At 36.4% G+C, this 24,233-nt stretch overlaps 1 protein-coding gene across 12 annotated transcripts in view; it reads left to right on the top strand.

Annotated features, from left to right (window-relative positions):
* TRDMT1 (tRNA aspartic acid methyltransferase 1) overlaps positions 1 to 24,233 on the top strand; it is an 80,674-nt gene that overhangs the window by 39,725 nt on the left and 16,716 nt on the right. For 5 of the 12 annotated variants that reach the window (XM_047066663.1, XM_047066654.1, XM_047066652.1 and 2 more), the window contains 4 exons: positions 6,438 to 6,547; positions 20,192 to 20,268; positions 22,831 to 22,902; positions 23,530 to 23,595. In XM_047066663.1, coding sequence (XP_046922619.1) covers positions 6,438 to 6,547; positions 20,192 to 20,268; positions 22,831 to 22,902; positions 23,530 to 23,595 — 325 coding nt within the window. Of the gene's footprint in view, positions 1 to 6,437; positions 6,548 to 20,191; positions 20,269 to 22,830; positions 22,903 to 23,529; positions 23,596 to 24,233 lie in introns of those variants that run through there. The other 7 variants (XM_047066657.1, XM_047066656.1, XM_047066658.1 and 4 more) reach the window with 3 other exon arrangements.

Below are 24,233 nucleotides of genomic sequence, written 5' to 3'. Positions count from 1 at the left end.
ACTTCAATCCGGCGGGCTCAGTGAAAGCCCCCTGGAGGAGTCATGCCTGAGCTGAATGGGTCCTGAGGGACCAATAAAAATGATCTAGGACCAGAAAGATGGTGACCTGGGGCAGGGTAGGATAGGCTTTTAAACTATGTGCAGAAGCATTAGGATCGAGAAGTTATGGCCCCTCTGGGGCATGATAAGTAGTTGGGTATTACCCGGGGAAAAGTGTATGTGTATGAGTGTGGTGGGTATGAGTTGAAAGAAAGTGGTTGATTGAGGGACAATGTCAAGAGAGAAAGCTAGACAGCAATGCACCATGAGATCATACTAAGAAGTGTGGATTTTATCGGGTAGACAGCGGTGAAGTACCAGATAACTTGGAAGCAGTAGAATGACTTCGTTAGAACCTAGGAAGAATCCTGGGAAACCCCATGAGTGTAAATTTACTGATAGGAGTTCAGAAAAAAGAGCAGCTTTCATGTTTTTTTAAAAATTGACATCAAGTGTTACATGTATTGATGTGTGTAGCTTATAAATAAACATGTCTGTTGAACACTGACCATCTCCCTTAATAAAGTTTCTAAAATATAGACTTTCTATAAGAAGCAAAAGCAAATGAAGGTTTATTTTTCTTTAAAAAAAAAAACAATGTAAAAGTAAGCAATCTGATATTGCTTCCCAAGTTTTAAAAAGTTATCAAACTTCAATTGGAAGGAGACATTTCTTTTTTTTTCTTTTTTTAATGTTTTAATGTTTATTACTGAGAGACTGGGAGACAGACACAGAGCATGAGCAGGGGAGGGGTAGAGAGAGGGGGAGACATAGAATCCGAAGCAGTCTCCAGGCTCTGAGCTGTCAGCACAGAGCCCGACGTGGGGCTCGAACTCACAAACTGCAGGATCATGACCTGAGCCGAAGTCGGTCGCTTACCCGACTGAGCCACCCAGGCACCCCAGAAGGAGACATTTCTTAATATTAGGACAAGAAATCATTTAAAAATACCAAGCACCTTTTATAAAAAGGGCTTATGAACACTTGTAATCATTAAAAGATCTGTTGCATGAAAGCCTGAGAAATTAAAGAAATTATGATTGTGTCCCCTCTTTAGTAATCATTATCAATATTTTTAGTTTGACCTTTGTTTTATGTCAAGAGCCACAGAGGCTGTTGGGTAACACTCAAGCCATCATTCCAAAAGGAAACCAGAACTTCCTTAGTGGGAGCTATTGTGTCACCTTCTAATCAGTATTATGATAACTCATCTGAGGAAGTCTTGCTGTGCACAAGTATTCAGTGAGAGATTACTGAGGTTAGAAAATACATGAGGTTGATTATGACTGTTGCAGAGTTTCAGCGGTTTTGCTTTTGAGATTTTGAGGTATATCATGGTGCTGGTATTGCTAGGAATGCTGTCCGTATTAGATTTTTGAGTTGTTTATTTAATGCATGATTTTGCTTAGTTTTCTAAATTTTTTATATTTCCTTCAATCAAGTCTTCAGAGTTGTTCTCAGGGAAACATACATGTGACTTTTAACAAATAATGAAGAGATAGTGTTAACTGGTGACCAATGGTGACTTCACTTACCATGGTGAGCACTGAGTCATGTACAGGATTGTCGAATCACTGTGTGGTCCACCTGAAACTAATATTGTATCCCGTACTAAAAATTAAAAAATAATGAAGAAAGTATTTGCTTAGTAGGAATCCCCTTCATAAGGAAAACTTTACATTAAAGGAGGGATTCTTGTACTTCAGAGAAGAACAATGTTTTAATTTTAAGACTCCCCTGACCTCCATAAATATACACTTTGTGTATCCATCCCTGTGGGTCTACAAAATGTTTTGCACACACGACTCAATAAATGTTTGCCCAAGTACATTGATCCGGTCTAAATAGGAACTGAACCTGAAATTCCCTCCTCGCGCGTGTGCACACACACCCTGGCTGAACAGCTGGGGTAACTGTTAGGATTGGGTTCATGCATTCATTAGGATTAGGTTCAACTGTCCATAATAGAGACATCCAAAATAATAGTGTCCAAAAGGTCAAAATTTGTTTCTCACATAAAATATGTCTAGACGTAGTAATCCAGGGCTGCTACAGCGACTCTGTGAAATCCTTCAGGACGTCCGCTCCTTCTCCTTCTTTGCCTCATCAGCCTGGAAAGCGGCCCTTCTCTTCATGGACTAACATGGTGATTAGAGTGCAGCCATTACATTTATTTTTCCACAGTAGAGACAAACCGATAGTAGAAAGGCCAGAGAGCACAAACTATCACGTTCTTCTTTTTTCTTAACATCTTCATTTCCGTTCTCAAGGTCCTAATCAGAATGCATTGTCTCCTCTTCTCCACATTGCACTGTTATCTGGCATAGCATCGTTATTTTTCTTTCCATGTAAATTCAGTGTGCTCCTTTTTAAATATTAGTTGGCACCTTTCTCTCTTGTCCCACTTCCCCAGCTCTGGTCTGTACATAGGTCTCAAGCGGTTCCTGTCTACTTTCTGGTTGATGAGCTCTTGTATTTAGTGAGGTCTTAGTAACAAAGATCTAGTGTATATCTTGACCGAAAGTAAGTTTTTTTGGTTTACTGTTGGCTAAACTTCTAAGGCGATTTTCTAAGGAAATTAATGGACTTTGTAAAAAAATTGAGACTTATTTTAAATTTTATTTAATTCAGAGAATTTATTTGCAAGTTTTGAAATGCAAGAATCTTTAAAAAGAAAAGAAATATACTTTGCTAATAGTGATAAAACACTTAGCAATCATTTTATTTATTTTATTTACGTTTTTGAGAGAAAAAGAGTGCATGAGTGGGGGAGAGGGGCAGAGGAAGGGAGACAGAGAGTCTTAAGCAGGCTTCATGCTAAGCTTGGAGCCCAATGCGGGACTCGAACTCATGATTGTGAAATCATGACCTGAGCTAAAATCAAGAATCTGATGCTTAACCCATTGAGCCACCCAGGTGCCTCGTTAGTAATCATTTTAAATCCAGAATCCATTCAGGTCTGTTTTTGCATAGTACTTTTTTATTCTTTTTTTTTTTTTTTTTTTTATTTATTTTTGGGACAGACAGAGACAGAGCATGAACGGGGCAGGGGCAGAGAGAGAGGGAGACACAGAATCGGAAACAGGCTCCAGGCTCCGAGCCATCAGCCCAGAGCCTGACGCGGGGCTCGAACTCACGGACCGTGAGATCGTGACCTGGCTGAAGTCGGACGCTTAACCGACTGCGCCACCCAGGCGCCCCTAGTACTTTTTTATTCTTAAGCTATCACTTTGAATGAAAGGAAATAGACATTGGATATGTTCAACTCACCTTTCATTTCACAACTAGGTGTCAGTATTAACATACCTGATTCGGTGTCTCAGGTGTGATTATAATGAGCTCATTCAAATAATTACTCACCCATATAAGGTACAAGTCAGAAAATAAATGATAAAGAAAACAAAGAAAAATTAAGCTACTTTTCTTATTTCCAAGTGGACTGGTTAATTTTATATTTACATTTTTAAAAACAGAATTTTTCCCCCACCTTACTAACTATGCACAATTAAACTTTCTGATTTATTTGGTTAGGAAAGGCAGGTAGAGCGTGAACTTGTGCCTTTTCACTACTACCAACCAGAGGTTTTTCCTACAACTTCTCCAGAAAGAGTGATCAGAAAAAGAAGGAAAATTATTGCTATTCACATAGGGTGTGTGTGTGTGTGTGTGTGTGTGTGTGTGTGTGTGAGAGAGAGAGAGAGAGAGAGAGAGAGGGAAAGAGAGATTCTTGCCTACTTGAGACATATTTGAGAGCAGAACTTATGCATGTATTGTCAGTGACATTTCTTACATTTCCCTAGAAATCTCTCCTGGTATAACTAAATCTACCTTTTTCAATTCAGTCCTCATGTAAATAGTATGATACCTCTTGTCTTTCCTTGTACATCTGATCTGACAATATTTTCACAGCATTTATACTGCATTTCTCTAACTAGAGTGTCTCACCTTTTATACCCATGTTTCCTGTTGATACGTACACAGTCCAGTGTAATAACTGAAATATCATGAATAAAATCCAGGTAAAGCAATAGACCAAAGTGCTGAAAACACATCCCATGCTCCATCCCACTAGAAGATCCTGATGGGTTCCCTTTCCCCAATTCCCTTTTCAAGAATCACTGCTCCTGCATGATTTAAGTAATAGATCTAGCTCACTTGTACAAAACTCACTAAGTGAATTATATTCACTTAGATACTGTTAAACATTTTCAAAATATGTGTATGTGGCTTGACAAAGATTTTTGGATTTTTCAAGTATATAGTAGAAAATGTTAGTCAACTTGTCTTTGGATCTCAAGTCCAGATTTTGACAGAATTGACAGGTTTGCTTTTTTAAATTGTTATTTATAACTCTAAATGTTTCCTTAGAAACATGTCCATACCCCAGAACAATTCTGTTTTGAAAAAGCAAGTTGAATTACTGTCAGCAATATCTTGGTACATCCATTTCTCATCACGGAAGTAACTTTTTAGGTCATGCAGTGGATCCTAATTTTACAATAATCCACAGTAATGTGTAAACAGTGCATTTGCTTATTGACTTTTAAAATCTCTTGTTTTCTGAGAATTTTCGGTTCATCAGTTCTTAGCTAGCCACATAAAACATTTATTTGGCAGTTACTTTTTGTAGGTTTTTGTGTCTTTCGGGCACATGATGCAAGAACATAAAATTAATTATTGATTGTGGTACAGATTCAGCACATCACTGTAGATTGTCAGTCAGCCTGAAAAAAGAGAAAAGTCATATTAATCAACTCCAGGCAATCCCAGTTTGCTGCATATATTGTGGAAATGCATGCAGGCTACATCATGCTCATAAGATATCTTATTCAGCAGAACAGTAAAATAGTTCAATAAAGTTGATTTAATTCTGAGCTCTCTTACAGTGCTTAGTAGTAACTTAGTTCTTGACCTGAATTATAACAGGTCTGTGATTTTGCAAAATGATCCTTATATACTAATTTTCTTGTTTGTTTAAAAGCCTTCCTGATTTGTGTTTCAAGATTTCTCTGATGCCCTTGACAAAGATATTATGTACAAGTTAATATCAAGGCAAGGGACTAGTTACTGCTTTTAAACTCGGTTGGAGTCAGCTATACGATATTACTCACCGGACCTCAGAGTTTCCAGTGATATATACCTAGGAGATAGCTGGTCCTGGCCGAGTGTCTTCAGCAAATATGTACTTAAAGACATTTACGCCCTTGTTTTGTGTCTGGCATCTTCACTTTTAGGCCTCAGTGAATGGCTGTGATTATTTTCTGAGTGTGTGTGAGCCTTCCTCTTTACTCCATCTTCTGTGATGTGGGTTTTATTTCTGGTGCCTGCTGCATGAGCCCTAGCTTCTCACCACTAAATTTTCTTTTCATTTTTTGATATTTGGTCTACCTGTGCTAACTATTAACAGCAAATGGTTATTAAAGAAATAGCTATTTGGAGGTATTATGCAATTTTGTAATATTTTTTCTTATGGTATTCCTCAGAAGTCTCAAATACTATTATTTTTAAAACTTCACATTTTCTCCTGATTTAGGTCAGTATATATACATGATTAGTTTTGTATGTGTTTGAGTAAAGAGTGCAAGGGGGTGGTAATTGCAAAATCTAACAGCAGCTATGTGTGTTTACATAGCCTCATTGTTGACTGTCAGTGAAGGGCTATAGCAGAACTCTGAATCTGATACCATTCTGAAAATTATTATTATTATTTTTTTAGCAGCGAAGGCATGCCCTTGGAATTATTTCCCTTGCTCTTCTTACATTCTGTCCTAGGCTGTCAAGATTTTTTTTTTTTTTTTTTAGTCTATGTGTTTTATACATTTGGACACCGCTTAACTGTTCATTTCATTTCAAAACTTGCCTATGCCTTAAACAGGTGAATTTTTTTGGAATGTAAATTATATCTCAATAATATTATTGTTAAAGAAATCCCCCAAATTTAACTAAAAGCATTTGTAGTGATATTGGGAAGCAGCTTTATATTAACATTAGAAGGTGAAGAGCAAATGGTAGTTAATTTATTTATATAAACTTCCGCGTGATACAGTTTTTAAGAATATACTTAACTATCCTATTTTTGGTTTGTTTGAACTTACGAGAACTTTCTATTTAACTTGTAAGTGTGTATCTTAATGGAGTGAGGAAGGCAAAGGTCAGAAATACTGACTGGCACATTTAATTCTCATTTTTAGCTTCAGAATGCTGTTTAGAGTAGTAAGCCAGAAGTATGCACGTCTTTCACTTCGTGCCCGACTCCCACAGCCTGGTCAGCCACGGAAATCAGAGCTCTGGCTAGTGAGGAAACGTGCTGCACAATTCTGCTACTTTGACTTCTCTGTAAAGTGAACACGTTGATACTGAGGACTTTGCATTTTAAGATATTCCATTTATCATTACAGAAAGCTGTATTCCTGCACAAGTGGTGGCTGCCATTGACGTAAACACTGTCGCTAATGAAGTGTACGCGTACAATTTTCCTCACACTCAGTTACTGGCCAAGACAATTGAAGTGAGTAATCATGCTTATTGCTTTGATGAGTAGATGGCGAGGAAAACGTGATTGAAAACCACTGTATGATACTGATCGATGGTGTGTTAATTGGAGAATAAGTTATATACGAATGAGAAGTTTAGGAGAAGGGCATCGACATTTTCTGTTCTGTCGGAAGATGGCATGCTCTATTTTGCCTTTATTTTTTTTTAATTTTCAGTTTAAGAGAGTGAGAGTGAGAGAGTTCAGTATTTTGGTTTCTGAGACAAGGGAATGAAACGTAAGAATATGTTTGACTCCTAAATTCATGGTTCTCTAATAGCATTAAACTTTGATTAATTCTTTACTTTCAAGCAATAGTCACATACTATAATATGTATGTGTATATATATATAGAGAGAGAGAGAGACAGAGAGAGGCAGTCGTTGGCTATTACTTATTGAATGCTTCTTATTTTAGCAAGCCTGTCAAAATTAAAGGTTAAAAGTACACGTGATGAACTCAGCAGAGGTATTTAACACTATTTAACTATTTTTAAATAGTGTTAGTAAATAATAGTTATTTTTTTTTTTAATTTTTTTTTCAACGTTTTTATTTATTTTTGGGACAGAGAGAGACAGAGCATGAACGGGGGAGGGGCAGAGAGAGAGGGAGACACAGAATCGGAAACAGGCTCCAGGCTCTGAGCCATCAGCCCAGAGCCCGACGCGGGGCTCGAACTCACGGACCGTGAGATCGTGACCTGGCTGAAGTTGGACGCTTAACCGACTGCGCCACCCAGGCGCCCCAATAATAGTTATTTTAAAAATAATATGAAATTGTTTTTTTCTCTCATTTTCTTGTTGTGACGACTTTTACAATGAATTTCTCATGAAGCCATAATTTATACACAATAAACTGCACTCGTTTAAGGTGCGTAGTTTGAGTTTTGACCAGTACATACAAGTGCGTAACCACCGCAATCAGGACTTAGAACGCCCATCCCCTACAGTGTTCCTTGGTGCCCCAACCCCGGGCAACTACTGATCTTTCTGTCGTTACGGATTAAATTTTCCATTTCTAATACATCACAAATAAAATCATGAGGGTGAGTGTTTTGGGTGTAACTTTTCTGTGTAACATAATGTTTTTTGAATTCACCCATGTTGTTGTGCATATGGGTAGTCTGCTCTTTGTTATTGCTGAGTCATATTCTGTACAGTGGAATATTTTACACTACAGGGTATGTATCCATTCACATGATGTTAGACATCTAGGTTGTTTCCAGTTTTCGACCATTACAAAAAAGTTGCTATGAACATTCATGTCCAAGTTTTTGTGTGAACCTTTGTTTTCATTTCTTGTAGACGAATACCCAGAACTGGAATTTCTGGGTCATATAGTAGGTTTCTTTAATTTTATGAGAAAATGCTAACTGCTTTCTCTAGTGCTTATACCATCTTACGGTCTCATAACCACGTACATGTTTCAGTTGTTTCACATCCTTACAGCGCTTGATATTGTCATTTTTTAATGTTTATTTATTTTTGAGAGAGAGACACACAGATAGAGCGGGGGAGGGGCAGAGAGAGAGGGAGACACAGCATCTGAAACAGGCTCCAGGCTCTGAGCTGTCAGCACAGAGCCCGATGCGGGGCTCGAACTCCAACCACGAGATCAGGGTCAGAACCTAAGTTGGACACTTAACAGACTGAGCCACCAAAGTGTCCCTGATATTGTCAATTTTTAAAATTGTAGCCATTCTAGTGAGCATATAGAGGTATTGTGATTCTTTCGTGTGTGCTGATTCCAATTTGCATTTCCCTGCTGGCTAATAAGGTTGAGCATCGTTTCATGTACTTCTCGGCTATTTCTGTGTTTTCTTCGGTGATGAAATTTCTTGCCCAATTTTTATTACTTGGTGTGTTTGTAATATCATCATTTAGTTGAAAGGCTTATTAAGTTTTCTGGATTCAAGTTGTTTGTCAGAATATATATAACAAAGATTTCCTCCAGTTCTGTAACTTGTCTTTTCATTTCCTTAACTGTGTTCATCAAATTGCATGTGTTATTTATCTTTTTTTTGTTTTTGGGTCACGTTTTTATGTGTTCTAAAAAAAAATCTTTGTTTACCCTATTTTTCCCTCTTCTAGAAATTTTATGGTTTTGGCTTTTCTATTTAGATTTCTGACTCATTTAGAGTTACTTTTTGTGTGCAATTTGAAGTAGCAGTCATTTATTTTTTTCCAAGTGCATAAAACATTGTCCTGGCACCATTTCTGAAATGATTATCCTTTCCTCAATTTCCTTGACACCTTTATTAAAAAACTAAGTCATAAATGTGTGAGTCTATTTCCAGACTCTCTTCAGTAGTATTTGTATGTTTTTCCTTACACTAATAGCACACTCTTGTGATTATTATAGCTTTATAATATGTATTGAATTCAGGTAGTGTAAATTCTCGAATTTCTGTTTTTCTTTTTCAACATTATTTTGGTTACACTGTCATTTACATTTGTGTGTAAGTTTCAGAATCACCCTGCCAATTTCTATGAGTAAAAAAAAAAAAAAAAAAGACATTTTTATTGGAATTGCACTGATTGGTTTTGGAAGAACTGATATCTTAATAAAATTGAGTCTTTCAGTCCATGAATATGGTATCTCTCTTCATTTATTTAGATGTTCTTTAATTTATATCAGCAATATTTTATACTATTTAGTGTACAAGTCTTACACACATTTTAGTTAATTAATCCCTAAATACCTGTGGGTTTTGATGCTATTGTAAGTGGTGTTTGTTAAAAAATATATTTTTAATTGTTTATTGCTAGCATATAAGAATACACATAGTTGTGTTTCTTGACCTTCACCTTGTATCTTGTGACTTTGTTATATTAATTTATTCTGATAGCTTTGATTTTTTAGGATTTTTCCACATACACACAAATACTATCTGAGAATAAAGAGTTTTGCTTTCCCCTCCAATCAGTGTTACTTTTTTCTTATTGCATTGTATAGGGTCTTCTGTACAGTATTGATTAAATAGGATTGCCTTGGGTATCCTTGCCTTCTTCTAGATTCTAGGGGCAGAACCTTCAGTCATTCACCATTTAGTATGATGTTAGTTGTAGATTTTTTATAGATGCATTTTATTAAGTTTCTTTTTATTACATTTTCTGAGAATTTTTATGAGGAATGGATTTTTAGTTTTTCAAATGCTACCTTTCTTGCATCTTTTGGCATGATTATAGCATTCTCCCCTTTTATTCTGGTAATACAGTGATTATATCAATAACTTTTTTTGAATATTAACTCAGTATTGCATTCCTGGGATAAATCCTACCTGGTCATGATCTACTATCTTTTTTATGTAATAAAAATTTGTTTGCTTTTAATTTGTTAATATTTTGTTAAATATTTTTACATTCTCCTCAGCTTTTTAGTATGGTTTTGGTATTAGGGTCATATTAGCCTTATACTTTTTGGAAGAGTTTGAAAAACAAGTATTAGTTCCTCTATAAATGTTTGATAGAATTTAGTTAATGGAGCTATGTGGGCCTAGAGTTTTCTTTGTGGGAAGATTTTAAACTATGAATTTAATTTCTTTAATTGTTACAATACCAGTAAAGCTTTCTATTTATTTTTTTGTTCAGTTTTAGAAATTTGTGATCTTTGAAGAAATTATCCATTTTACCTAATTTGTCAAATGTATTGGCTTGACATTTTTCATATTTCCTTATATCCTTTTTCTACATGTGAACTCTATGTCATTCCTAATGTTAGTTATTTGTATCTTTTCTTTTTTTTTTTTTCCTCTGCTAATGAAGCTGGAGGTTTACCAATTTTATTGGTCTTTTTAAGTAACCAGCTGTGGATGCAATTGATTTTATCTATTATTCATTTGTTTACTGTTTCACTAATTTCTGTTTATCTTTATTATTTCTTTCTACTTACTTTGCATTGAAATTTTTAATACTTCTTACAGTGGGACTTAGATGATTGACTTGAGATTGTTTTCCTTTTTTTGTATAAACATTTAGTGTAAATTTTCCTAAGTTTTGACTACATTTCACAAACTGTCATATGTTGTGTGTTCATTTTCATACAGTTCAAAATATTTTCCAATTTGCCTTCTGATTTCTTCTTTGGCCCCTGCATTACGTATAAGTATGGGTTTAACTTTCCAAATATTCATGATATTTCCAGATAGCTTTCTGTTATTGATTTCTCATTTCTGTTTTATTTTGGTCATACTGTGTATGATTTCAGTTATTTTAAATTTGTTGTGACTTTGTTATAGGCCAGAATTCATTCTGTCTAGTGAATGCTCTATCTATATGCTATTGAAAAGAATGTATTATTTTCTTTTCTTTTTTTTTTCTTTAACTTTTTTTTTAGTTTATTTATTTTGAGAGAGACAGAGAGCACAGCAGGGGAGGGGCAGAGAGAACGAGAGACAGAATCCCAAGCAAGCTCTGCGATGTAAACACAGAGCCTCATGTGGGGCTTGAACTCACAAACCTTGAGATCATGACCCGAGCCGAGATCAAGAGTCAGGCACTTAACTGACTGAGCCACCCAGGTGCCCCAAGAATGTATTCTTTTCTTGTTGGGTGGAATACTCGGTAAATGTCAGTTAGGTCAAGTTGGTTGTTAGTGTTCAATTTTTCTATATTATTACTGATTTTTTCTATCAGGTGCTGAGAAAGGGGTGTTGTAATCTCCAGTTACAGTCATAAATGTGTCTCTTTTTTCGGTGTTGTCAGTTTTTGCTTCATTTTATCTTGAAGCTCTGTTATTAAGTGTACATACTTTATAATTTTTTTTGTGATTGACCCCTTTAGCATCATGAAATGTTCCTTTTTAACCCTAGGAAGTATTTCTTGTTCTGAAGTCTACTTTTCCTGATATTAATACAGCCACTTCTGCTTTCTTATGATTAATGTTTGCATGTTTATCTTTTTCCATCCTTTAAATTTTATCCTACTTATATCTTTGTATTTAAATTAGATTTGCTGTAGACAGTGTATAGCTGGGTCTTGCTTTTTTATTCAGTCTGGCAACCTCTACCTTTTAATTGGAATACATTTACATTTAATTTTGTTATTAATATTATTTTAATTCTACTACCTTGTTATTTGTTTTCTATTTTTCCGTCTGTTTCTCCACTAATGGCTATTAGGTATATCTTACTATTTGTATCTGTCTTATTTTCTTAGTGGCTACTCTAGGGTTTACAGTATGCATCTTTAACTTACGGAAGCCCACCTTCAAATAACATATAGCACTTCATAAATTAATTCAACAGTATATACATCCATTTTACTCTCCAGAATATTTTGCTATTATTGTCATACATTTTACTCCTATGTTTATTAAAACCTCAAATATATTGTTAGTGTTTTTGGATTAAGTAGTCAAATATTTATTAAAAGTTTTAAAAAGACCTGAAATGTTTCATATTTATTTACATATCATCTGCTATTTTTAACACTCTTCATTTTTTTTTTAAATCAAAGTTTGCATGTGGTATAATTTCCTTCTTCCTGAAAAATCTTTAGCATTTCCTGTCATGAGCATTTGGCAGGTGACAAATTTCTCAGTTTTTTGTGAGTGCAGAAGTATTTTATTTTGTCTTTATTGTAAAATAGAATTTTCACTGAATCCTTGGTTGCATTCATTTTTTGAAAGATGTTTTCATAAGTTCATATTTTCTATTAATTAAAACAGTTTTCCAGCACTTTCCATCTTTACCTGGTTTGCTTAATTTCTGATTAGAAGTCTAATAATTCTTATTTTCATTTCTCTTAATATATTATATGTTTCTCTGGCTACAATTAACATTTTGTCCCTATCACTTGTTTTCAGAAATGTTATTTGGTATGTTTTTGTATGTTTTTCTTTATTCATTCTGCTTGGGCCTTGTGCTTTTCTTGTTTATAGTTTTCATCAAATTTGGGAAGGTTTTAGCCATTGTTCAAATATTTTCTCTGTTTCCTATTTTCACTTTACCTCAAATTATGCATATATTAGATCCCTTCATATTGTCCTGGTGGTCACTGAAGGTATTCATTTTTACTCTCCTTTTCTCTATGAGCTTCATTTGGGAACATGCCATACTGTTATATCTTCAAGTTATTATTTTTTTTCAGTGCGTAACTTTTTGTTTCGATTTTTTTCCATTTTTAGAAGTTTCAGTTAACTTTTTTCATGTATTCAATTTGTCTCCATGTTTTTGTTTTCTCTAGGCCTTTGAAAAAATTGATGATATTTTTGACTGTTAAAACCTTTGCTAATTCCATCATCTCTCTCATTGCTGGGTTTCTTTCTATTGATGAGCTTCCCCACCCCCACCTCTTGCCCCTCACCCCCTTCCCGCTTATGGGTCACATTATCTTGTTTCTTAGCATTCTCGTAATTTTTTATTAGGAGCCTGGCATTGTAGCCAGTTTGTTGTAACCCTTTAAGGAATATTGGATTTTGTTCTCACAGGCAGTTAATTGCAGATCAGCTTAATTCTCTCAGGGTATGTTTTTAAGCATTTTTTTTAAAGTGGGTCTTGAATAGCTTTTACTGTGAGGCTAGTCTCATCCCACTACTAAGATATGACCTTTCTTAGATCTCTATTAAATACCTCATGGATACAGAAAAAGATGCTCAACATCACTAATCCTCAGGGAAATGCAAATCAAAACCACAGTGAGGTATCACCTCACAGCTGTTAGAATGGTTAGTATCAAAAAGACAAGAAATAGTAATAAGCGTTGGCAAGGATGTGGAGAAAAATGAACCCTCATTGAATCACCGTGTTGTATGCCTGAAACTAATATAACATCATACGCCAACTACACTCCGATAATAATAATAATAATAATAATAATAATAATAATAATAATAAAATAGCGCACGTACTCAACTAGGTCTTCCTACTCTGGGTGTCCTAGTTTTTTGGCTTACAGCTCCCCACTAATTGTGCTTTTCCCAGCAGTAGTTCTTTGCCCTCCCTCATGGCATGTCCCCTGCACTCATAGATTGATATCCAACCAGACACTCAAAGTGAATGCCATGCAGATTTCTGCCTCTCTTTCCCTGTGTAGCTTCCTGCTTTCTAGCACTCTGCCCTGTTTTAGTGCTAATTATACTTCACTACCACTTTTAATAGATGATAATAAGTCATATTATTTGCTTATGATCTAAGAAGGCTAGGAAAAGGGAAGAATGGAGGTAGGTACTTCCAGCTCACTGTCTGTAAGGTCTATAAGTCTGTCTGTAAGAAAAAAGCTTGCCTTCCTATGGCTTTCAGTTTTTTCTTTGGTATTCCTTATATCCCTGGTCTGATGTGGAGAGAGTGTTATCATGTCTAGGTCAAATATATAGGAGCCATGCTGAGAGTCATGTTTCAAAAGGGGGTAGAAATTGAATGGAAAACTTAGGAGTGATGAGAGGCTCTAGGGATTTTCAGTTTTATAAAACAACATATATTGATCATTTGAGCATTTAATACATGCAGGGTATTGAGCCCTTGGAGAGAGCACAGATCTGAAGAAGCTATAGTCTTTGCCTTCAAGAATTTATCGGTCAGTACAGAACTTGAACTTGTAAATGGTTTTCTTTGGGATTTCTGATCAAATGTGGCATTGAGAAGATACTTCTATTACATAACTCTATTCCTTTTCCTGATAGAAAGAAGAAAAGAAGGGGAAAAAGGGAATGAAAAACCATTATTAGTGAATGTAGGGATTAGACATAAGCTAAAACAAGAAAGAAAACTATGAAGAATAGTGTCCAGTGTCACGGAAATGAGACGGAACTGACTGAAGATGGCACAGCTGCAGGCAAACCTTTGCGTGTCTTGTGCAGAATCAAGACGGAAAGAATGGCAAGGGAGAGGACCAAATGCACCAGCAATTGTTTGTTCTCAGTCAGGAGAGGAGACATTGGAAAAACCCAGATCACTGGCGGAAAGTGCCGTGGTAACCGCGGCCGACTTCCTGCTGGCCCTGAATGCGAGATCGTGGACTCTGGACAGAGGCAAGCCCTTAGGGTAGAGGCCACTGCAGGTCCTTCCTGGGAGCGGTGTGGCAGCCATGTATCTGTTTCACCTTATTTCCCAGAAGACTCCTCCATTCACGTGGCCTGCGTCAAAAAATGAATAATAGGGGCACCTGTGTGGCTCAGTCAGTTGAGCATCCAACTCTTGCTTTCGGCTCAGGTCATGATCTCATAGTCCTGAGTCAAGCCCCGCCTAGGGCTCTGTGCGGAGTGTGGAGCCTACTTAAGTTTCTCTCTTAAGGCTCTCTGCCCCTCCCCCTTCCGCAAAAAAAAAAAAAAAAAAATTAGGGACCTATTTGAGGCTATATTAATATAGTAATTTTAAAATAAGGTAAGAAATGTAAACAAAAAGCAGAATATACAACAGAAAATTATATTAAGAAGCAGAAGGAAATTTCAAACATACATGCCTCTATGAGCTTTAAGCATTAAATAACACATCTTCAAAACAAGAACTTGGGGTGCCTGGGTGGCTCAGTCACTTAAGCAACCGAGTCTTGATTTTGGCTCAGCTCATGATCTCACACTGGTGGGATCAAGCCTTTACACTGTCAGTGCAGAGCCTGCTTGGGATTCTCTCTCTCCCTCTCTGCTCTTCCCCTGCTCACACGTGCACTCTTTCTCTCAAAATAAATAATAAACTTGAAAAAAAAAAAAAAACCCAAGAATTCAATCAGATGTATACAACAGTTCAAAAAGCAGTAAGACAATAATTGGGGCTGGAAAAGTTACCAGTAGTCTGGGAAAAAAAGAGGAGAAAAATAAAACCATGATAAAAATGAAAGTCATGTCAGAGTAGCAAAAAATAGAGTGTACAGGGCTGCAACCAGAATTGTGCAGGAGAGAGCTTGAGAAAAATAAAGCAAATTAAAACGGAAAAGAAATACTGATCACAATTTGCAGAAGGAATGGTAACTGCTGAAGACAAAAGTGATCTAAGATAAAAGTAATTAGAACCGGGGTGCCTGGGTGGCTCAGTCGGTTAAGCGGCCGACTTCAGCTCAGGTCATGATTTCGCGGTCCGTGAGTTCGAGCCCCGCGTCGGGCTCTGTGCTGACAGCTCAGTGCCTGGAGCCTGGCCTGTTTCAGATTCTGTGTCTCCCTCTCTCTGAACCTCCCCCGTTCATGCTCTGTCTCTCTCTGTCTCAAAAATAAATAAACGTTAAAAAAAAAAAGTAATTAGAACCTCTGGAGAAGACAGTAAGACAAATGGGAAAAAAATATTAACAGAAACAGAGGGGGAAATTCCCCAAATAAAACCTACAGCAATTCATGAGCCATAGTACCTGTGAGCCCTTATTGAGAAAATGACTCACTTAATCTAACCAAGAGATGAATCCAAGTAGAGAACCCAGGAATAAAGCTACCATGTTAGGAAAGACATTAGGGTTAGAAAACAGATGTGTAAAACTGTGTGAATCTTTGCGCTGTAGAGATAATAATGTGATTGAAGTAGGACAGTGAGACTCAAAAAATATGTCTATTTGAAAGATAAATGAAGGTGTGGATTTTTAGGACATTATATGATGTTAGTGTTAGGAGCTTAGCTGGGCTGGGAAAGACAGCTGAGCTCTCAGGGGTCAGAGTAGTTTTTATTCAAACAGCAAGGCGAAAATGAAAGAGTGAAGCCTTTTTCACTTACTGCGGTGGTATAAGCAATTCTGTGCAATAAGAGGAACCGCCAGGGCCCCCTGCTGCATTTCCCCATGCGACAGCGTACGGAGGCAGAGCCGGGGGTGTCAGCACAGATGTGGGGGTCAGCTCACCGTCCAGGGAGCCCCGGCCTTGGGGAAATTGTAAGAGGGGAGGGCTAGGAATGCCAAGTGCTGAGTACCATTCAGAGTGGGGAGAAGCGTCTTCGAGGTTTCCACCACCGTCTCCGGGAAGGAGGTCTTGACAGAGCTGCTTGAAGAGACCTAGACATGCAAATCTGTGAAGAACGTGCTGGCCAGGGCGCCTGCATCCTCGACTGTGACAGCTCGCAGAGCCTGCGACGTGCTGGCTGTGTTCGGAGTCTGGAGTGGGAAGGGCAGCCTTTGTAACTGCCCACAGTCAGGCCCCAAAAATCACAGAGAGGTTTAGAACCAGGAGCAGGACTCTTCAGTTATCAAGACAGCTAGTAATAAAACTGCAGGCTAATGTATCTAGGTAGAAAATGAGGAATTAGTAGTCAGTACTGTATAAACTTCACATGAGCAGAAACCTTGTCTGGTTTGTTCCTTGTCGCAGACTCGGCACAGTGCCTGGCAGAGGGTAGATCCTCTGAAATATTGGTGGATTACTTTCTGAACATTGTTGAATGAGCAACATATTGGGTTAAAAATGAGGACAAATACCAGGCAAATGGAAACAAAGGCTAACAGTTTCAGAACTGGTATTAGTTAGAATGGATTCCAAGGCCAGAGCATTTAAGAGTCATAGAAAGTTACTTTATAATGATGATGAGGACGGTCTTCAAGAAGGATTGTCATATTTATGCACAAAATAACATGAGAGTTCACAGAACAGGAAATGGTAGGAAATATCCACTCAGTTTTTATTGAATACCTACCATATGCCACAATACAGGAAAATCATTGTCTTATGAATATAAACACAGTAATTCTAAGTAAAATATGACAGAAGCACATTAAAAGAATAATGTAGCATAACCAAAATGGATTTTGTTTTGGGGAATATAATAGTAGCACTTAGGAATTCTATTAATACTCTTCAACATGTTAATAATGGGAAACAGCAAAACTATGTATTCGAAAATAGTTGACCAAATGCAGGGTTTTCTGCATTTGGGTTTTTAACCTCCCTTAATAAAATTAGGACATATGTGTACTACTACAGACACGTACGTTATTTAGTGGCTTTATGTGTGTGTGTGCACGTGTATATTTCTGTTTAAACACACACACACACACATATATCTCCAAGTCCAGTAACATGGTAAAACTTTAAAAGCATTCTCGCTAAAATGATGAATAAAACAAGGATGTCCACCATTGACATTGTTATTTAATATTGTTGTAGATGTTAGGTAATATACTCACACAAGGGAAATAGCATATAACTATCAAGGAGGATTCTAAAGAACAATTGTGTAGGCCTGGAAAACAGAAAACATACTGTGCTAAAAATACGATGAGGAACAATTAGTACATTTAATAAGGAGACTGGTTACAAAACATATGATAACCAGTAGCTTATATATATAAACAAAGACCTGTGAGAAAATATAATAGAAGAAAGTTCCTATTTATAGTAGCAACAAGAAACTTATAAACACCGAGAAATAAACTTAAGAAATCTGCAGGACCCACATGGGAATAAAAGATTTGAAAAATGGAAGTATGAATAGTGTACAAATTTCAGTTCTCTTTAGGTTAAGTATAAATTTACTAAAAATAGTCAAAAGTTTTCTAACCTACCAAGTTATTCCTAAAGTTTAAATGAAAGTTAAGTATAAGAACAGAGAGGAGACTTTCTGCAAAAAGAAGTAATAAAGTTAGTAGGGGAACTATTAAACTGCTCATCATTGGGTGATAAACAGTGTTACTGCACTGAGTTGACCTAATGTTCTCTGAAAGCAAAGGTGTTTTCATAACTTTATGGCCTGGTTATAGCAAAAGAATAGATTTCCATCAGCTTTCAAACATAAGATTATTAAAGATAATTGTGTATCTCCATAACTACTTTCTTGAATTTTGACACATTTAATGACCTAGAATGCCAGGTTAAATAAAGTTGTAAATGGCTTAATTGAGTAATTATTTCTTGCATATTGCCCTATCATTTGATTTTTAAAAAATCACTATTTTGAAGAATACTTTAAAATTGTAAGTTTTTATGCCAAGCTGTATTGGAGGCAGTAACTCTGTTTACTTCCTTTAGATTTTAGACATAGGATGCTCCTGATGTAAAAGGTAGTTGTTTTCTTTTTACTTTAGTTTTAGGAATTTAGCTTTAATCCATCTGCTTTCAGTTACGAAATTAGTAAGTTGCTTATCACAATAGTCTTGTGCTCACAGGCTCTTTAACTTGAGTATGATGTGCTAATTGTACTGCATTGCCCCGTGTGTTCTGACAGACTGGTCAGTGTATGATTTACAGACTGCTTTCCCTAGAACTCAAGAGTTTCAGAGGTGCTTTAGGAACTTTTCAATATTTAATTTTGATTTCATTTTACATATATACCTTAAACTACTTAAAAGCCCGTGATTTAAAAATGACAGGCACATATATTTATGCTTTTCATACAGTAGAGACAACTGATTGGTTCTCCAGGTTAATTCACTCTTTACAGAACTTGGAATATAGCTTGTCCTTTTCATGTACTTGAACTTCTTAGCAATGTGTCATATTTAGGAAGGTTGTGGTCCTAGGCTTGTTGCTTGTTTCTGGCCAAGCTTCATGAAGATTGGAAAGCCCATGCCTTGTTTCTCTATACAGCAGACCCCCTTATCTATGGGGGATGCATTCCAGGACCCCAGTGGATGCCTGAAACCTCAGATAGTACCAAAGCCACTGTATATACCATGTTTATTCTTATACATACATACATACATACCTATGATAAAGGTAATTTATAAATTAGGCACAGTAAGAGATTACAACAATAACTAATGATAGAACAGTTATAGCAATATGCTGTGATAAAAGGTGAATGTGGTCTCTCACCCTTCTTGTGATGACGTGAGATAACAAAATGCCTACATGACGAGATGAGGGGAGTGAATGACGCAGGCGTTGTGGCTGCAGGGTTAGGCTGTTACTGATCTGACCCTATGTCAGAAGGAGGACCTGATTGACTGGAGTTGACTGAAACCGGAAAGTGAAATCAGTGAAAGTGAAATAAGGGAGGACTACTCTACCCTATTTATCTTCTGATACATAAAATAGAGTCAAAATAACACATTTTTCAACTACTTAGCCCAATAGGGATTATTTTGATTGATCCTATCTGTAAGATTTTAAAGTTTTGTTTTACTACACACAACTGTAAAACAATATAATAATTGTGAATACCTGAAAATGGGACGTTTTTTCATCTGGTGATATTTTAGCAGAGACATGCTTGGAAGGGATGGTGACTGGTCGGTCACATTTACTAAATAAAAAATATTATTGATACAGAGGTGTTGAACATTTTCCTAGACACTATGCTAAAGATTCATTAATTGTAAAATGAAGTTCTCCCTATTTGGCTCCAGAAACATAGCAGTGCTAGGCTTTAGGTATGACAGGGGTGTGAAACGCTTAGGATTCAGGGAGCATTCCAGCTCAGCTCTGGCCAGCTCTGAGACTTAGGGGAAGTCACTAAGCTTTTCCTAGCTTCGTGTTACTTCTCCAATTTCTTCATAAGATTGCTTTGGGCAGTTAGTTTAACTGAAGTTGATTTGAAAAGTGGTAAGTGTTTTATATATATATATATATGTGTGTGTGTGTATAAGTTTGTTTTATATATAATACACACACACACACACACACACACATATATATAAAATAAACTTTTAAGTGTTTTAAATAAAACTATTAAGCATTATAATTTCTGATATATTTAGTTGTAATTAGTTAGCATTTTTCCTTCTTCCCCATTCTATGCATGTTTTTATATATTTTCCTCACATGTTCATTCCTTAGGGCATTACACTAGAAGAGTTTGACAAATTGTCTTTCAATATGATTTTAATGAGCCCTCCCTGTCAGCCATTCACCAGGTATGTATGACAAATATTTCTCTGTTGAAGAAGAGTACTTTTGAGGGATTCATTAAATCAAATTATACCATAGTTTCAAGCATGGACACTTTGAAGACTGTCAGCTGCATTTTCATAATTTTGAAAATTGTCATAAATAGTGCCTTTTATCTACTCATTTATAATTCAGAATTAATCCAAAAGGAAATAGCAGTTACTACCAAATGAGCAAAGTAATTCAGTCAGTAGAAGATATGCAGAGACTATATGGGACCTCATTTATACTTACCTAAGATATGATATTTTTTTCTGACCCAAAGTACCTACATTAAACTCATGAGCATTCAAGAGTATCTTTTTAACTGATTAATAAAGTAAGTTTTCATAATAAATATTCAGTTCTTAAATAACTATAAAATTTAAAAGCTAATCAAGAATGGATTAGTAAATTTTACATTTCTCAATTCATATATACATTGAATAATTAATCGTGACTTTTTATAGCTATGTTGAAATTCATTTTTTTTATTGTATTTATTGGCTGTGTGTTTCAGGAAATTATATCTTAGATGAAATCTTGAGCAATCTACATTTAGATATTTTCAATTATTTTAAATAATAAGGATAATCCTCTGTCTTACATGGAGTTTGCCATTTAATTTAACATGCCTATGGGATAGGCATTACTATTATCATCATTTTATTGGTGAGAAACTGTGGCATAGAAAAGTTAAGTAACTTTTTGAAGGCCGTACAATTGGAAAATGTCAGAGCAAGATTTATCAATTCTTTTATATATTTCTATTTCAATGTGTAAGATAATTTTAAGTGGGATATCACATATCATAAATATTCTAATTTAAATGAGTATTTTCATGCTTAATGTCCAGCTAAGTTTTGCTTTATTTATTTTATTATCTATTTTTTAAAAGTTTATTTATTTATTTTGAGAGAGAGAGAGTGCTGAAGGAGCAGAGGCGGGGGGGGGCGGTGAGGGAGAGAGAATCCCAAGCAGGCTTTGCACCATCTGCATGGAGCCCGATGTGGGGCTCGAACTCACAAACCATGAGTTCGTGACCTGGGCCGAAATCAAGAGTTGGACATTTAATGGACTGAGCCACTCTGCTACCCCATAAGTTTTGCTTTAATAAACAACTCTCTAGGAAATTAATTCTCCAAGGATTTATTGTGTGCCTGGAAGCCAGACGTTGCTTTTGATGCCATAGTTCCCATCCTCAAGGAGCTTATAGTCTAAGGGAGATGACTGACAAAGAATTCTCTTATGAGGTGGTATAAGCTATATAATAAGTGAATGCTGGAAGTGCCATGAGAGCACAGAGGAGAAAATGGCTTGCTGCATACCAGGAGACAGGATTTTGACAATTTTTTTTTTGTCAGGAGACAGGAATTCTTTTAGAGGCAATACCTGAACTGTATCTGAAAGCAGTTTGGGAATTTATCAGAGAAGGCGGAGGGCAATCCATGTAAAAATGCCTCCAAGCATATGCGGTCATAAGGCCTGTTTAACTTACAGTAAGTAGAGCTACAGAACAGAAAGCAGCCCAGCACTGTGCAGCCTCCTACGTTATTGCCCTGGGCCCCCTGTGTCTTCCGTACTACCACTCCCAACTGTAATAGCCCATCTCCAGCTGCCGATGGCAGCAGTAACCGATTCGGTAACACTGCCATCGTTGGAGCGCTGAGAGGAAAGGGCCACAGTGAGAAGAACCCAAGATTTCTGAGGCCTGTATTCAAGTCCACTGTAAGTGTCCCTCTGAGCCTCACATCCATGGATGGTTCTGGCCTTGCTGGAAGGCAGGAGGAAACTGACAAGTGACATCGAGCAACTCATCTAAGGCAATGGAGCTAATAAGTACCAAAGTCTTAAACCTGTTTCTGTTTCTACCACCTAAGCCCAATCCAAGTCTTCATTTCTGCGTGATTCTTGGTCGTATTGAACCTTGCTTGTAATATCTAATTGCTAGTCCAAATACTGCCTGTTTCCATGACCTGTTCTGACCTAGTTAGTCTAACCAAGTTGCAACTCCTGCTTGTAGAACCAAGCATTCAGGTCTCTCCAATGTATATTGGACAAGATTGTCTTAGTCTTTCCTACTATGGTCTGCTTGAATGATTAGTTATCAGTGCCATTCCTCTATGGTTGCCGCCCTACCCAACCAGCTCATTCATCTGAACTATTGTTGTCTCATCTGGGACAGAGCAAAAGGTGTCATCAGCCAGCGTGTGTATGTGTGTGTGTGTGTGTGTGTGTGTGTGTGTTTCCTAAACAGTGATTTTAACAGGTTAATTGATTTTAGTCTTTATTGGTTATTTGTTCTTTGTTTCATGTAAGTCATTTGGAATACTGTTTTATAAGAAATGTATTTATTAGATTGGTAAGGCTTTTTTCTTTAATTAAGTGAATAAATGCATTTTGTTCCCTGTAGTAACAAACATGATCGTATTTTTTGTGAAGACCACCTAATTTTAGTGTTCTCAGTCTTTATGTTTTAAAAGTGACTTGGTATCTTTCTGTAAGTAAGATTCATGGTGAATTTTATCTGAACGTTCTTTATCCTTTAGAATTGGCCTGCAAGGTGATGTGACTGATCCAAGGACAAATAGCCTCTTACATATTCTAGATATTCTCCCAAGGTAAAAATTTAATTTTTTTTTTTTTACCAGCTTACCCTAACTTTAAAATTTTGGATCTGGAAGAATGTGGCATTTGTCATTCTGTAGAGATTAGCAGCTTATCCATGCAACTTTCAGAGGCTCTGCATGTCATTTATTTCTTCTGCCACGATTGATAGAATCACACAAATGTTTGCCATTTCCACGGCTGCCACTACAGTGAGTGACAGGGAATGAGAGTCTAATAGTTAAATTCTATCACCTCTCCTTACAGTACCAATGGAAACAAGGCTAATATTGGTGAGTCCTGTTGCCCATGGCCTGGAACGTGGGGCCAACCCTAGAAGCTGCCATGCTATGTAAACGATAGCTCTTTGCAAGTTGTGCAATCCAGAGCCTCTGTGTGAACCCATGTTTTCTGATAAACTTCACTGGAAATTAACATTTCAAATGCGAGCTTCATTAGGTATGCCATTTTTATGGGGAAGATGAATAAAATATGAATTGCCTCTATCCCCCTCTAAAATTCTTTTATGAAAACAAAGAATTCAGAAAAATTACTTACCTCATATCTCCAAGTAAGGATTTTCTTTGTTACTTCTTAGTAATGACGTGCAGAATTCCACTTGTTTTTGTTTTTGTTTTTAGATTACAAAAATTACCGAAATACATTCTTTTAGAAAATGTTAAAGGTTTTGAAGTATCTTCTACAAGGTAAAAATGTGTTTGCTTTGTGTTCATCTTAAACTTGGTATATTGTGGGAGCCGTTGTGAAATAAAGATCTTAAAAATAAACACATACATTCTGACATTTTATATATGTTGTATATTTTGTTCAGTAATACAGATTTTGACTAATTAATAATGTAAAGTTTCACAAACTTAGGTTCGCCTGATTCCCATTTTGATATGTTTGAATTTTTGCAGAATGATCACGCATTTAAATGAGAATGGTATTTCTCAATTTCAGCTGCTTATATTGTTGCCTGTTTCTTTAGAAGTAGGAATGTTTTCAGTGAGACATGTCCCTGTTGACAGGCATTTTGTGTCCTCCAGTTAGGAGAAGCAAGCCCTGTGTCAGAGCCCTTTCAGATGGTAGCCCAGCGGGAAAGTATCTGTGTCCTTGAATCAGCTACTGTCTGTATGTAACAGCTCCCGCATCTGATTTGCTACAGACAGAGCTCTATCCCCATAGCAAATATATCATCAGTAGACTAGTGATTCTAGCTCTCACCAGTTGGGATAAATTGTCTGGCAGCTTTATTTATTTATAATAGAAATTATCTCTATCTTGTTTTGAGAAATGTAATTTTTCAAGTACTGTACTTAATAAAGACCTAGGATCATTTGCT

This window comes from Lynx rufus, unplaced genomic scaffold, assembly GCF_022079265.1.
Source record: "Lynx rufus isolate CCGP_SWC_20201006 ecotype Redwood Valley unplaced genomic scaffold, mLynRuf1.p SCAF_7, whole genome shotgun sequence".
Classification (NCBI taxonomy): domain Eukaryota; kingdom Metazoa; phylum Chordata; class Mammalia; order Carnivora; family Felidae; genus Lynx; species Lynx rufus.
The sequence above is the reverse complement of the archived record's forward strand: the minus strand, read 5'-3'. Positions and strand labels throughout refer to the sequence as shown.